The sequence below is a fragment of the Buceros rhinoceros genome, unplaced genomic scaffold, assembly GCF_000710305.1.
Source record: "Buceros rhinoceros silvestris isolate BGI_N320 unplaced genomic scaffold, ASM71030v1 scaffold18191, whole genome shotgun sequence".
Classification (NCBI taxonomy): Eukaryota; Metazoa; Chordata; class Aves; order Bucerotiformes; family Bucerotidae; genus Buceros; species Buceros rhinoceros.
The window spans coordinates 4,629-21,005 of NW_010396178.1; the positions used below are offsets into that span (position 1 = coordinate 4,629).

Consider the following 16,377-nt stretch of genomic DNA (forward strand, 5'->3'; position numbering starts at 1 on the left):
TGGTTTGGGTTGAAGGGACCTTCAGAGCTCCCCCAGTCCCACCCCTGCAGGGAGCAGGGACATCTGCACCCAGAGCAGGGGGCTCAGAGCCCCAAGGGCCAACCTGGCCTGGGATGGGGCCAGCGATGGGGCTGCTCCCACCTCTCGGGGCAGCCTGTGCCAGGGGCTCACCACCCTCAGTGTAAACAATCTCTCCCTTCTCTCTGTCTGAATCTCCCTCTGTCAGTGGAACCCATCACCCCTCGTCCTGTCCCAGCAGCCCCTGATGAAAAAATTGTCCCCATCTCTCTTACAGGCTCCTTTAAGTACTGGAAGGCCACACTAAGGTCTCCCAACCTATCTGTATCTATCTCTCTCTATATGTGATCTGCAATAGCCCATGGCCAGAATTTTCCTTCCACGCCATCTGGTTGACCTTTTCTTTGGAAAACAGTTGGCCAGGGTATTTTGTCAAGCAGCCTAATACTGAGAATATTCCTCATAAACCCTTATTTTCTACTTCATTATGTGGAACTAAATCTTGCCATCCAGAAGAGCCCGCCATGCCATGAAGACAGCTGTAACTGGACAGAACCAAGTACAGAAAAACCTAGTTTATTCTGACAGATACTTTCGTCATCTATGGAACTCCCAAAGGTAAATTTTGAATCCCCCTTTATAACTGATTGAAAATAGTCTACTAAAAGCTGCAAGGAAAGCGCTTCTCCTCTCCTCCTGAAACTGTTCACACATTACATGTTGATAAAGTCACCGCAGGCAAAACAGGTGAATTGGAGCTGATTCCTCTACCACCCCAACCCGGTCCAGGACTCTCACAGTCCACTTGGGAAGTACGGATCAGCTTTATTTCTCAAAAGGAGGTTATGCCAAGCTTTCTAATGCCGTGACAGCAACTCATCCCACCCCACAGTCATCAGGGAGCTGGACAGACTCCGCCAAGCCAGAGCTGGCTTCCACAGCTCGGGAAGTTCATCCAAAACTTGTTCTCAACCCCTGAGCACCGCTGCCAAGGATTTATTTATCCTGGTGCTCAGCCCCAAGGAGAGAGACATTGTAACTGGGTGATTCACCATAATCCAGAGCAACACCGTAATGACCACCAGCCATCACAGACAACCGCTGGAACTAAACGGACACCGTAATAAAAACAAGACAGAAGGAAGGGAACTGGTTGGCAGCGTCTGCTGGCGACGCGTCCAGTAACACCAGTGGCACCGCTCCGGTTTAGTGGGGTTTCCAAGGGCTGCTGAGGAACGCGGGTTTATCACACCCAGAAAACGGCGCTGGGAGGCACGCAGGCGTCACCCCTCTGTGCTGACGGCAAACACGCCTTCCTGAGACCCAAACCCTCGTCCTCCACCGCGGAACCCTCTGTCCCCTTCCAAACCAGGGGCTTCAGGTGCATTCAGCATTTTGCACAGAAAGTGAAAAAAACAAAAAAAACAAAAAAAAAAAAATCACATTTTTGACTGCACGGAGCTGGGGGGATTGTGGATGTTTTTCTGTGTATTTGTTTTGTTCTGAGTTGGGGTTTTCTTCTTGATTTCTTTTTTTCAAACAGCTGTCAATCATAAACAACAGCTCCCTACACACCTGCAGCAAAAAGCTGCCCAGGATCTCAGAGTGCTCATCAAACCACGCCACAGCCACACTTTGAACACTTGCCTTCAGTTTTTTACCTGCCCAGGCTCCACGGCTGCCACCTTCGTGGTTCGTACCTGTCTGCCCGAGTTTCTGCTGCCAGGGAAAGCAGCAGACTTTCGGTTTTTCCACAGACTCCAAAAAAAGGCATTATTGGCACTCCGACTGTGCTCACTGAACGGTGGGTTATTTAAGATGCAGGTGTGGCCCCTTTGCTCCCCGTTAACCACCCTTATTTTCACGGGACTGATGATCACCGAGGACTCTGCTGTGCTGCACCCTGAGCAAATCCGGAGTACAAGAGGGCTCCTGCCCCAAAGGTTTATCACCTCGATCTGTGCGAGCGATGTGAAGTCTGCAGGGAATCACAGCTCCGCAAAACGGACAAACGGAACAGGGGCAATAACTGGTTTTAGTCAGAACGGGTCTGTTGAGAAGGGGAAAAGCTACACAGAAACCAGGAGATCGTAGAAGGTGAGAAAGGCAGGAGCAGCAAAGGAAGGCGACCTTACTTCCTGGTAACCACTTATGAAATCTCTGATATTATAATTAATAAAATCAAAGATGGGTGGCTCTGCCATCAGCGTATCTACCGCAGGGCTCCTGACCCAGCAGCGGTACCAATAGCAGAAAAAACTTCTCTTTATAAACCTGAGGCTAACGATGGCCGTCGAGGAGAGAAACCCCTCAGGAGTGCGCCAGCCTCCCGTTCCCAGCAGCAAGCACAGGACCGTGGCACACTGATAAATCCTGACAGAACCAGCTTGGAAATGATTTCTCTGCACAACGGCGCACAGAAAGGGCTCCCGTTTGAAAGGTGTTTTTAAATATACACGTTTACTGTGAAGGGGGGAAAAATGGGGACTCTGAGTCAGAACAGTTTCTGAAAGACCTATTTTTTAGAGCTAACTGGGGACAAAACAACCCGCTGGGTGGTTTTTTTTGAATTGTCAGTCATCACCAAGTCTGATCTTTCTGCATAAAACGCTGCCAGAAGGAGCTGTGTTCCCCCACCCCGGCACTAAAACATCCTGTTCATTCTGATGTCGCCCCGCCCCAGGTACGTTCACACCAAGCAAACTCCCGGCTGACGCAGTTCCACACTCATTCACGGCAATCCCGTGGGAATCAACAGTCAACCATCCCGTGGGAACTGCCACATCCAGGATGCCGGGAAATCACAGCCACCAGCGTGGTCCCAGCCACCACGATGTGGTCCCAGCTCCACTATGGCTCACACTGCGTTCTGCTGTTCTCACCAGCGTGGAAAAACCACCACGATACCCCACGGCTCCTCTTCAGCTGCTGTCACCAACATCCCCAGGTCCTTTTTCCCGGGCAGCTTCCAGCCGCTCTTTCCCCAGGGGGGTTGGTGTGACCCAAGGGCAGGACCCCGGCTGAACCTCAGACCACTGGCCTTGGCCCATCAATTGATTTTTACTGATAAGCAGCAGGTTCATTGCTACCCCGGCTCAACCGAGGCTCCAGACAGCAGAAAAGCCATCGAGTGTTAGAAACAAATGCCTACGTGTGTGTGTTCTCGTTTGCTCCCCAGCAGCCATGGGGAGAGCGGCTGCTGCCCCACACTCACTCCTCTGGTGCCGGCAGCCCGGCTCTCACAGTACAGCCCAGCCCGCATGTGGGAACCTGCAGAATTCCCCAGCCTTTCTCTGTAATAACACCCCCCACCTGTGTGGGACCGTAGGATTTGATTATTGTTTCAAGCAGAGGAGCGACGCTCCCCAGAACCGCAGCAACAGATGACATCCCCATGGTAACGCAATCAGCGCCTCACCGGTACCCATCCGGCAGGAAAACCAGACGCTTTCACCCTCCACCAGCCATCGAGAGGAACGGATTTAATCCTCCAAAATACCACAAAACCAGCTGGGGGGAAAAAGGTGGCATGAGGCTGATGGGTAACCCCCTCCCTCCAAGGTGGGAAAGCAGGATTATAGTTTTTTCCATGATACACGCTCCTTTCATCAGGAGTCAACTCGGCACCTCCCTCCTGAAAAACATCATTCCCCATGGAAATTAATAGTACCTCCTCCTCCACTGCAGCCCCAGGAGATGTGTGCACAGACCTGTACTGCACTCGGTAAAGCCACATCCCCCAGCAGCAACTCTGCGGACAGGCTCTGCATTTTTTTCTCCTCCATATAGAGGAAAAAAAACCCAACAAAACACCAAACCAGTTCTAAGCCTGCATTTAACTGCATTAGGAGATTCATAGTTCGTAATCTAGAGGTCACCAGGTCCTAACCGAGACACGGTAAGCTGAAACAGCCACACCAACGTAACAACAAATCCTCCAGTTCTAGACTCTGGAAGCAGTTCTCACACGAAGGGTCTCAGTTCACCTATTTCACTTTTCTTAACTGTTAAAAGAAATACGTATTTTTACAATCTCAACATCCTTAAAACACGCCGAGATCCTCGCCCCTGCCTCCAGCTGGATGGTGCCCGTGCGTCTTGCTCGGTTCTAATGAGCTCTGCATTATTCTGCTTCATTCTCATTCTGAAGCAGTTTTGTGCCTCAGCTATTTCTGTAACCACACAACTCCCCCATCCCCAGCATTTACGTGTCTTCGCCCGGCTCTAATTTCTCATTAGGACAGAATTTAATAAAGGTAACTTTTAACGGGAGCTGGGGGTGCGCACTGGAGGATGACTGATGTTCTGCGTGTAGGTCAGGTATTCCTAGCAAAACCTCCTCCCGGTGACAGATATTGCTCGCACAACAGATTTATCTGTGTTTTCTGGTTGATGTGAGAGGTATAAAGGAGACTGCAGCCAAAATGCCTTTAGACTGGAGATGTATTGGCTTCAGCAGGCTCAGAAGGAATGGTTAAATTTATGAGTTATTAGGGGGTTTATAGGATATATGGTCCATAAACACATTCACAACCCATCTGTCTTTATCTCGGAGCCTTACAGTCCTCCTCACCTCCCACCCGGTTCTTAGGGGAACTGTGGGTTTGGAGACCTGAACGCCAACTAGGATTTTTCTCCAACAAAAAGAGGGGAGTCTCCTCACCACGGACAGGAAGAGGGAGAAACATGCCAAACACCCATGGTGTAAAGGGAATCTCCAACCTTGATCACAGGCAGCCTTATGAAAACGCCGACGCTTCCACCTCCCAAGTCGAAATCAGAAAGACAGTGAGGGCTGGGATAAATGCGATGCCAAGCTCACCTCTGAAAGAAACGTGGGAATTTGCTCTAAGGTCCTGCATCGTCTCATCTCTTTTTAGCAGGAAACGCCTCCCTCATCAAGCACTACCCAGCCGGCACATGGTCCAAAGACCTTCCTGGGGAGGGATGCCAGCAAGAGCAACGCTCTGCTCTGGGGTGTGTCAGAAGCTGAATGAAAGGACCCCAAGCCCTTCGTTTGAGAAAGCCATCAGAATTAAGGGGAAGAAGAGGAGAAAGGCTTTCCAAAGGTAAAGCAAAGTAAAGAAATAAGGTTAAACTATCTTCAGAAAGGTGCAAGGAAAAGGAGGCGACTGCAGCAAGTTCTGACGAACTCCCAGGTCAAATCAGTGATGGGGAAAAGAGAGGCTGCACAGCAGCATCCCGCCCGTTCACACGAGTGGTGGCCAAAGGAAAGCAGTGGCCGGGCCAAGCTGGCACCTCCCTACGGCCTCCCTGGGTGAAAGTCCCCTCACTACAGGTTCACACCGCAGAACCCAACTCAACCCAAACGAGCCAGCCCTGCTGATCTGAGCCTCAAGTCACGCAGATTCTTACCGGCTACATTCTAAGAAAGATTCTTCCCCTAATGCCAAAAACCAAATTAAAACTCATGGTCAAATTTTCTAACGTTTCGGGAACTTTAAAAGCATTTCTCTGCCCTCTGAACAGCAGGAACAGATTCCGTGTTTTCTCTCAGACTCTTCACCAGACCTATGGATACACACCGATGCATTCTCAAAACCTGCAGCTCGAGCAAACATCCTCCCGAGTGTCCTAACACTCACCATCTCCGACGCTCTGGAACTTCCCGCAGTGTTTGCTGGTGGTTTGCTGGGTTTACAGTGCACCGCACTGCTCCCGGCGAACCCGTCGGTTCTCCCCGACGGCTGCTGTGCCTGTGGTTACACCGCAGCAGGCTGAAGCGATCATCGTGCAAATAACACTCTTATTTGTCTGTTTATTTTGACTGTACCTGATTGCCTCCCATGCCGTGGCAGTTGAAGATGCCCACTTTTTCATTCTCCTTGCGGCCCATGTTGTCTAAGCACTGGTTCGTTTCAACGTTCCTGATCTGAAGAGAGAGAGAGATGAAATGGTCCTTGGAAAAAAATTTTAAAAAGCCTGGAAATGTCATAGTAGCGCAGAAAAAATTATGTCACTGCAGGAGAAAATACATTATCTGAGCATTCAACTACGTGAAGATATTTCAACTGGCTATTTGTAAATGTGTCACACTCCCAAAAGAAAAGGAAAATAATTACAAATTGTACAGTGAGAATTTAAATGGCGTATGAAGAGTAAGTGCGAGCAGCGTTCAAGGAAAACCTCATCCAACACCCTGTGTGGTTTTGTTTAACAAATAAAACCTGCTTTTACTCCTAAACAATGCAACACCAACAGCGTGCCCAAGACTGGCGCTTTCATTTTCTTCCTGCAAGGCTGACCCTACTCTGAGAGAGAAAAACTGAGCACGAGCAGCAGCCGACAGCCCCCAATGAGATACAGGACACGAGGGGTTCCCCGTGGGGATCCTCAGCTCGTGCCACTGCGACAAAAGACCATCGGAGTGAGAAGCAGGGGAAGGACCAGAGCATCGCTCCCCAAATCGTCTGTTTTAGAATACGCATTTATCCGGGGGAACGGCCCCCTCAAGAGCACGGGCTGATCTTCTTACCAACGTGCGCAAAGTGTTTCCAGCTCTCATGGCTTTGGTAAAACCTGTGAAACTCTGTTTTGAAATGGCATCATAGAATCATAGAGGATTTTGGCTGGGAGGGGACCTTCAGAGCTCCCCCAGTGCAGCCCCCTGCAGGGAGCAGGGACATCTGCCCCCAGAGCAGGGGGCTCAGAGCCCCAAGGGCCAAATGACCTGGGATGGGGCCAGCGATGGGGCTGCTCCCACCTCTCGGGGCAGCCTGGGCCAGGGGCTCACCACCCTCAGTGTCAACCATCTCTCCCTTCTCTCTGCTCTGAATCTCCCTCTGTCAGTGTAACCCATCACCGCTTGACCTGTCCCCGCAGCCTCTGTGGAAAAGATTGTCCCCACTTCAGTGGCATCCAGCCCAGCTCTTGGTCACCTGCAGCTCCCCGTGCCACCTCTCCAGGCTCCACAGGCACCAGCAGACCAATGCCACCAGACCAGGCTTAACACAGCAACATAATGACAATCTGATTAACGATGCTGAAGAAGAGCAGCTCAGCAAAGCTCACGTGGTCGTTGCTTCATCTGCTCCAACGCCATTAATCCCACCGAAAGGAACCTCCTTGTGCTGATGAGTCACCTCTGAGAGGCTCCTGTTCTTCACTGCTTAATCCAACAAGTGCTGCTGAAATCCTTCCCTCCCTGCTCTCCTCTCCATCGCGGGCTGCTCTGCAGAGCAAAGCCACTGCCGTCCCCCAGGCGCATCCCAGCGCTCAGCTCAAATGATAAACCCAGCTCAAACGATAAACCCAGCTCAAACGGCCAGCGCAGCCGCCTTCTCTTAAACCACCTTTTTGGAGAGAGTTTCAAGTACCTCCACGAGAAAGGTGATTTTATTTTTTTTGCAATCTCTTGGATCATTAAAACAGAGAACTAAACCAGAAAGTGTCTTGAAAACTCACCTCTGATTATTATGTCTTGCGTTTATAGAATAATTTTCAGTTTGCATTTGCTTTGTACTCGCTTTCAGTGCCACACGATTTAAATGTAAAAAATAACACTCAGCATTCACCGCAGTTGGCACATTTTATGCCCATTCTGATGCATATTTTCATCTCTCCAGGAAATTCTAATGCAGTCCCTGTACGTAAGTGATGTTCTAACTGAATGGAAATCGAGTTGCGAACGACGGCTTGGCAATCTTCAGATCTGCTGTGAAGTGTTCAGTGAATAAACTTCCTTAACTCCTCACAACCTGCAGCTCCAGACAGCTCCGCGCTTTCGCAATTCCCTTCAGAAACTGCTCTCCATTTATAACAGCCACAGACGTCTAGCCATGAGTTGCGCAATAGCCAACTAAATTCAAATTAAAATATAATGCAACGCTGATTAATATTTCTGACGTGCTGAGCGGTGCAAGCGATCCGGGAACCTGAACACTGACCTGTTTCAAGTCACGCCCCGTTTCCGCACGTCATAATTAAGGATGATAATCCCAGATTTGTCAAAATTATTCGCTCTTTTTATCGCTGTTCACACTACAAAAGAACACAATACGCACTCGCATGGCATCATTTGAGGCCAGTGTTGAACAGTTTAGCCTGTGCTGCACTAGAGACTCGTCTTCTCAGGTTTAGTGTTTCCTCAGGACCGAGGAATGATGCTCTCCCGACGTTCTAACAACTGTCCGTCCCTGCCGCTGCTGCGGGGACCTGGGCTTCAGGTCTACCAACCCGCTGCGCTGCGCAACTGGCAGCCGGCAGCTGCAATAGTCAAGTAGGAGCTTGAATTCACAGATCCTGCTGTTTCCAAGGAAACCGAGCCCGTGTTGGTAAAAATAAGGTGTTTTAATAACTATTTTATTACTTTCTCGCACTTTTATTTTCCAGTCTGACAATACTGTACAAAAACTCATTATTTGACACTTGTTAGACGAGTTCTTTCCTTGCTGTAAAACCATGTTTCACTTTATTTTGGCATAGTTAAACTGGAAATCCTGCCGTGGCTTTTCTTTTTCACTACAATGGCAAGTTTCAATGGTAAATTACTTTCCTGGATGTAAAAAAGCCATTTGCTCATTTGATTGCTGTTCTGCCTACCTTTAAATCAAACCATTCAAGAGCTTTTAGAAGTCAGCGTAGGTACAACTCAATAGGATATTTTTAACACTGAATTATCTGAATTTTAAAGCGATTTCAGTTCTTGGTGGCACTAGAGCCATCAGATTAGTAGGAAGGTCTGTGATACTTGGCTCCAGGCAGCCTTGCACCAATGAACACACACATTCCTTTAAAAGAAAAAAGGCTTTTTCTGTTCTCCACACAGTAAGGGACGATGGAAATTTCCCTTCAACTACTGCACGTTCCTAATTATTTCACAACATGAGTCACAAACTGCACTCTTCCAACACTCTCCTCAATCCAAAAGACGTTTTTCATGGTGAACGTATACCACGACCCTCTGTGATAGATCTAGAGAAAATATAACCTGTTTGGAAGTAAAGATAAATAAGAAACAGGGACTGCACGTGAGGGCTTAATTCCTTTCCCAGACCCACCTCGTCATTTCAGCGAGTCCCCCCTTTGCCCAGTGCACTTACTGGTTTCATTTAGCCAACAGCGATGGTTCGTACCTCACCAAGGGAGTAATAGCGCCGCGGAATCTGCGAGTCGGGGTAGATGTTCTCCAGGTACCAGGAAAAGGGTTTGCACTTCAGATTTTCTCGCAGTGCTTTTCTGATGGACACGTCGCCATAATCCACCTTCACCACACCTGGAATCATGGAGAGAACAGATGATCAAAGCAGAGTTTCTGGAAAGCTGCGAAGCACACATCGCAGCTGCTTCTCCGCTTGTCACCATTGCCTTTTCATCCGTAGCCGTTTCCTGGAGTTGTGGTACAGCAGTACATGAAGATTGTGCGGCCACTACACCGCAGAGCTATGCAAGCATTAAATAATTACCTGAGCACACTGAAGTACCTGGAAAATCATGGAGTTTTTTTTTCAAATAATTTATCAATCCAGAAAGGCACAGCCACTGAACTCCTCGAGTTCCTCATAATCCAAAATAATAAAGAAATCCAGTTACATTTTTACAAACCACTTTTTCAAAAGCATCTTGGACGCTGTGGCCACTGTGTTGCCCAGAACAGTGGTGTCCCAGGTCTCCAAGGCACTGGCATCACTGGCCAGCAGCCCCCCGTGTGCTGGGCTCATCCCCAGCAGCGTGGGCAGCAGCTCGAGGGGGGGATCCGGCCCCTCTGCCCCTGTCTGCTCTGGGGAGACCCCCCTGCAGGGCTGGGGGCCGCCCGTGGATGCGCACCTCACTCTCTACCAGAGGCATCAGGTTCCTACAGGCAGGAGCAACCCACTGGCTGCACCCTCGTGGTTTAAAAACGCCCCGGGATAGCAGGTCGTGTTCTTCCGTGTCACATCTCCAGGTCTATGTTGCCTTTCCAAAGCAGCAAGGGTGTTCTGCATCAATTTTTGGAGGCTGATGCCCTTCTGTGAAGTCTCCTCATCCTTCATGATTACTTCAATTAATGTTTCCAGAGCTGGTTGTTAAATTAGCTTTTCCTGTAATAATTCTGTGATGGTTTCTTGTTCTGTGATGGTTTCTTACTGTACTTTGTTTCAGTGGTAACTGATTGTGATAACTTGCCCCGAGAGGTGGGAGCAGCCCCATCCCTGGCCCCATGGCAGGTCAGGTTGGCCCTGGGAGCTCTGAGCCCCCTGCTCTGGCTGCAGATGTCCCTGCTCCCTGTAGGGGGTTGCACTGGGGGAGCTTTGATGGTCCCCTCCCACCCAAACCAGCCTATGATTCCATGATGAACCCCCCCTTGAACTCAAGCTGTCTCCTCCTCTCCACATGCTCCTAATACACGTTGAAAACACTCCCCAATACGACCCTGACAGGTTCTCCCTTCTCAAAGCTGCTCTATTATGCATTTTCCTCATCCTGCACGAGCTGGGCTGCCTCATCTCGGCAGCACCTGCTCACATCACAGGCAGCGATGTCAGCACGCACTCCCTCCCTGCTCTGCCCTCATCTGTATGGATCTCCAGCAAACCTTCACATTCTCTTCTGCTCAATTTAAAGCTAAGCTATTATGAATCAATACCCATTTATTGTCACTGCTTGCTAAATAATCGATGGGACTCTGGGGTAACATAAAAATAATTAATGACTAAGACATCTGCTTACACTTAAATAAGAAACCTAAGTGAAACGTCCTTGGGTGCAAAAAAGAAATGAAACGTCACAAGAAGACACAGAAAGCGAAAAAGAAAGGATTCAAATATCTCGGGGCAGCAGCGGATTGTTGGGACAGGGCAGGAGGTGTGTCTCAAGTTGAAGACAGGAACAGGTTGCCGCACGGCCTTCCTAACGGGCCCAGTCTGCAAACTGGGGGACAAGTTTCAAACTGGAGAAACAGACCACTTCTGCAGAAGACATTAATACAGGGTGATAAAGGTGAACACAAACCATCTGGAATGAAGTAGAAGCTGCAGAATTGAGACTAATTTTCCTTAAGTAAGAGCAACGCTTTGAAAACTTAATCAAAATTAGGCTTTTGCTGCCTTTGGCTGCTGTGAAAAGCCTAAGAAAAGAAACCGTGTTTGCCTGCACCGATGTTCTGGTGTATTCAAAGGGAGAGCACCACGACCAGAGAGGCCAGGTCACGCATGTCCGCCTGGAGCTCAGCTTGGAACCCGCATCGCGTTGCAGCTCATTAACCCGGTGCCCCCTTTAAACCAGAAGGCGAAGAATCAAGTCCGAGGCCACCAGGAACCTCCAGAGAAGGAGATGGTTCAGTTTGATTTTTGCTTTTCCTACTACAAAGCAGCATTCAAAACTACATTATGTTTCACGGGATTAAAGAAGCAAAATGCTAAATTAAAGACGAGTTTGCACCAAACTCCGTGGTATGGCACACACCCCGGAGCAGCAACGAGAAGAGCCGCTAGTTATCTGGAAAAATACCAGTTGCTGCACCAGCGTTGGGTCAGCTGGTGCCTGGGAGGATGCTTCCCCCCAGCACACTCTGCTGCCTGCTGCGTGGTGGCTGCCTGGGAGCGATGGTTAACCAGGGGCGTAGAGTGGCCGACAGGCGAGGAGCGATCCATCCCTTCCCGGGCAGCCGTGGAACACTGGGCAGCTCCTCCAGCATTATGAGCTCCTCACAACCCAGCCCTGAAAATAACGCACCTACTGCACCAAATCCAGGGACTTCCCTGTTCCATCCGCATCAAAACCAGCCACGTCAACTGGTAACACGTGCAACTTCTAATTAGCCATTAATTCCTTGACACGTCTAACTTGTATTGCTGAGGATCACACATAATTCATTAAAAAGTAAAACAGACAAAAAATGTGCTAAAAAGAACTCAAAAAAGAAGCCACCACCCACCCTCCCCCCTGTTCCTGAGTTCTACCATTTCACGAGTGATCCAGGATATATATAGGTGGAGGTTTCGTAACACACAAACCCAGGGTGGAACGAAGACTCCGAGCTTTCACAGGAAAAGCACAGGCGGCTTGGAGAAAACCCACTTACCGATTTCTAACGTAGAAAAACCTCATCACTCCAGAAAATGAGTCAATACTGTCAATATTTCTGCAGATAAGGCGTGGCATGACAGCACTGCACTTTTAAAGTTTATTCTACGGCCAAGGAGTAGGAATTTGAGTGTTTTCTTTACCCTACAAACAGGATGCATGATGCTGACACACACGTATTTTGAAGACAGAGGCTAAGTAACTCGGATGTTGCCAATTTCGTCCAGACAGTAAAGAAAAAAATAGCTATTTTACCAGACTAGGTATCACCGGGAACATGACTGTGGGTAAGGTCAATCCTGCATTAAGACGGTCTCCAGTGCTTAGCTCAGGAAAGCTTTGAGAGAGGCAGAGTTGAAAAGAAACCCTTGACTTCAGCTTTAACCGTGGGTAAAAAATAAGTAGTAAAATCACTGCGGTAATAGAAGAATTTAGACAGTGAAAATGTTTTTCCCCGTGAAAACCTTCAAACCCTGCTACATTACAGCTCTTCTTTGGCGTAAAAAACCCAGAAATTAAGTGTTCCTGGGAAATTTTATTTCTTTTACTAACACATAAGAGGAGTGAAACCTGCACTACCGGGACTGTAGCAAAGGCGGGAGGTGATTTAAGTTATAGAGTGTGTATGTAGTGGAAAAATGACTAAATACCTTCGTAAAAGACACCGACACTGACGCTGTTTTCCAACTTAACCATCTGTTTTCTATTGACATTCCTTGCATTCCACCAGACGAGGGGGCAGCCACCAACCTCGGTTTTGTAGGTGTCTCAGGTGGGTCTCGGTGTGAACATCCATGCAACCCTTCACACCAGGACCGCTTCCCTGTGCAGGAATTTGGGAGGTGGAACCCAAACCTGGCCCCTCTCCCCAGTGTATTCAAATACAGGCTCTGTTCTAGCTGGAATTCCAGGATCGGGCATGGGACGCCGCATCCGTGAGTGCAATATTGTTCCTACTCCTGTGTCTGTATCACCCACAAAGCAGTAACGGTTTTCTTCCCATTCTTCCCCATCACCGAAAAGCTACGTTAAGTCATTAAAGAGTTGTAATATGCCCCACAAGGGATACCTTGAGGAAAAAATAATCTATGGCTGGCTGGCAGTGCGCTGCCAACCCACCCGCTACGCTGCGTGTTATTACAAATTTAATAAGATGTTCTTCGCAAATATCAGTGCTATAAATGACACGAAGGATAAAACACGAATTTGATCTCTCTCGATTCGTGTATGTTAATTCCACAGGAGCGCTGCTCTGCTTGTTGATCTACAAATGTCATCCTTCTCCTTTAAAAAACCACAAAATATACATAAAAAAGGGATCGGTCTGGGAAGAAAGAGTTTAAGCACCCTCTCAGGGCAGTATGGAAGAGCCAAAACCTCAGGAACAACCACAAGACAGGAAAGGCCAAGTTCTCACACCTCCTCTCCTAAGTACCGTTGGACTAGATCAGGCTAGATGACCCCAAAATCTTCACCAAGCACCTCCAATCCTCAAGGCAGTGGCTGGCTTCATACCTCAGTACCCGGCTCAGTTCTGGGGCGTTGCCAGCGCTGCCCTTTCTGCCTGCGAAGACTCCGTGCCCCGGAAGAGCAGAGCTCCACCACAGGACCTCCTGGGCGGCCGCTCCGTGTTCGGGAGGGGAGATGGGCACCACAAGGACCTCCTGGCACTTCGCATTGGTCCGAGCACATTTGGGGACTCAGGATCACCACCGAGGTGCTCTCTGAGCCCCTTGATTTCCGCTGTTAATATGCATGGAAGCAATTCTGTAGCTCAGCCGGTTCAAAACCAAATCCCAATCGCTGCCTTAAGTTTTATTTTGCATAAATCATCCCGGCTGACTGTTAGCTCACCAACGAGCGCTGACACCTCTCTGGACAGATCTGTAAAGGGGAAGGATTGTGGCTGGCAGAGTGACGAAAAATAGTGTAAATCTGCACCTCAGCCTTTTGTTAACAGACTAGGCAGGACACGGGAGGTGAGCACTGCCCCGGGATGGAGAAGATCAAGTGCTTCAGGAAGGCACTACGTGCACAGAGAAACTGAAGCATCATCTTTTTCAGCTGAGTGTGCAAACTCCAGCCTGTTCTCAGCAGGGAATTATTTCCAGTCCATGATTAGATACAGCATTTTAATGCATAAATTGAGGTAACGGCCTACACTTCAGAATACCTCACTCTGCTCAGCCTGTATATGCGGGAACGACTGGAAAAAGAAGGGAGTGGGGCTGCTAGGAACAGTGTGCTGGGGGATACTGGGGGACTGGAACAGCCTGTGAAGGTACACACATGCAAATGCCCCTGGGCAGACACAAAGGTCCTTACACGTCTTGGAAGAGATAGAATAAGATGCACGGGTTTGCATGTGGGGGAGGAAGACGTTTGTTTAACAGCAAAGAACAGTAATGCCGCACAATTTCCATCGCTTACACTGGCAGTTTGATGGGTATCAGTGAAAATCACAGCAAAGTAGAGAGAGAGGAGCTATTAGTAACGGGTTAGAGTCTCTTTGCGGAGGGACACCTTGGAGAGGGGTGTGGAGACCACAGAAACCCCCAAGTCCTGCTCCATTTCCAAAGGAGCTACTCCTTAAAGCTCACTCGTGCAGAGGCCATAGTCACCCGTGAGGAAGAGAAAGCTGTACGGTGGACAGCCCGGGCTTCTCCTGGGGACTGATACTGGGCAGAAGGACGGGGTGAACGTACTTCACAGCACCAAGCCGAGTGCTCCGAAGGGCTCCTGCTGTCCACGCGGGCACCAGCGCACCTCTGCTGTCCCTGCTTCTGAGGGGACCTTCGGCGATCATAAGCATAATCTGGCCAAACTCTGCATTTCTTCGACTGAACGGATCAAAGAGCTTTCCTGCTTGGTTGCAGACTAACATCATGAGAAGAACGTTCTGAAAAACCCTCTGTGGGAGGGGAGGAGCCTTAACGAGTATTTTTACCTTGGGAACAGAATACAGAAGGGTTTGACCCACAGAAAGAACGTTCCCATGGATTTTGAAAGCACTTTTGCTGTTACGTCTCAGCTTCTAGTACATCTCCATGCACACATGACTACACTCACCCGTACGTGCCTTACAGTCATACGTCCCTTTTTTTGGCCAGCGTTACAGATCATAATATGCTCAGAAAATAACTCCTTACCTGGGGATATTATATAGAAGAAGTCCTTAAACTCATCCATCCAGACCTCTGCCAGTCTCCTGTTGTTCTTGTTGATGACGTGTCCCGTCCCGCCGGGGAAGGTGTAAGGTGTTGCCTTTCGGAAAACGTGGCCAACGTGGGAGCAGGTGACAATCTCCAGGGAGCCGCCGCACTGCCAAATCTGAGATCAAAACAGGCAGGAAGCACTGACCAAAAGGAACACAACCACCAAGATCGCAGCAGGAGGGACTGACAGACAGGGCAGCAGACACCTCCTGACCGATCCCCCCAGGCCACAAGTCAACAGGGAATTTCAAGCAATAGCTTAAGGACAACGTCAGGGGCCCAACAGCAAAGGAAGGGCACGGGCTGGACCCTGCAGCGCCGTGTTCACCTGGCTCTGCACAGGTCCTCTGCTGTGTCCTCACAGCACATCACACCCAGAGCACCGTCTGAGAAAGCGTCATCCCCCAACGGGCGAAGCGTGGGCTAGGGACATTATCTGTGACTTCGGATTTTCCAGGATTTCATAGTATTTAAATAAAGAGGCAAGAGCTTTTCTATGAATACATGTACGTATGTATTTTTCAAGGCAGACTCGTGTTGCTGCCCATCCCCAGTGAAGGCCCTGCAGATCCTGGTAAATACCCCCGACAGCAGCAGAAAGCAGCGAGCACAGCTGCTCCGGGGAAAACACAGAGGCAGAACATGCATCCTGTGGCTCACAGGCTGGTGAGTACCATGATCAACTGAAAAAAAAAAAATTATATGCAAAAAGAATCTGATGAGCTTATTCTAGACGCAAACTGTCCCTTTCCACTACTGGAGCCAAGGTCTGTCCTCTGAGGAAGCTCAGAGCCTTTGCATGTCTGCACAAGTTAAAAAAAAAAAAAAAAAAATCACATAACCCTGGACTTTAACAGCCCCTTGTAAATGAAGCGATGTATTTTCCTGCCAGACCACCAGTCTCGGTACGAACGCACCAGTTTGTGTATTAACCGCTGACCTGCCACCTGCCCTCTTTCCAGGCTGGCCCTGAGGAGCCGTTTCTGTCCCGTTGGGGTTGTGCAGGCGTGTCGCAGGCTGCCCAGGGCAGTGGTGGAGCCCCCACCCCTGGAGGGGTTTCCCAGCCGTGTGGAGGTGCTGCTGAGGGACAGGGGGCAGGGGGGACCTGGTGGGGCTGGGG

General features: G+C 49.3%; 1 protein-coding gene across 1 annotated transcript in view; it reads right to left on the bottom strand.

Annotated features, from left to right (window-relative positions):
- Window positions 1-16,377, bottom strand: part of LOC104501939 (polypeptide N-acetylgalactosaminyltransferase 13) — a gene marked incomplete at its 3' end in the record, with an annotated part of 82,928 nt that overhangs the window by 2,907 nt on the left and 63,644 nt on the right. Inside the window, exons 7-9 of the mRNA XM_010145835.1 lie at window positions 15,192-15,372; window positions 9,114-9,253; window positions 5,813-5,911 (exon numbers count right to left, since the gene is read on the bottom strand). Of these exons, the coding sequence (XP_010144137.1) occupies window positions 5,813-5,911; window positions 9,114-9,253; window positions 15,192-15,372 (420 nt within the window). The remainder of the gene's footprint in view (window positions 1-5,812; window positions 5,912-9,113; window positions 9,254-15,191; window positions 15,373-16,377) is intronic.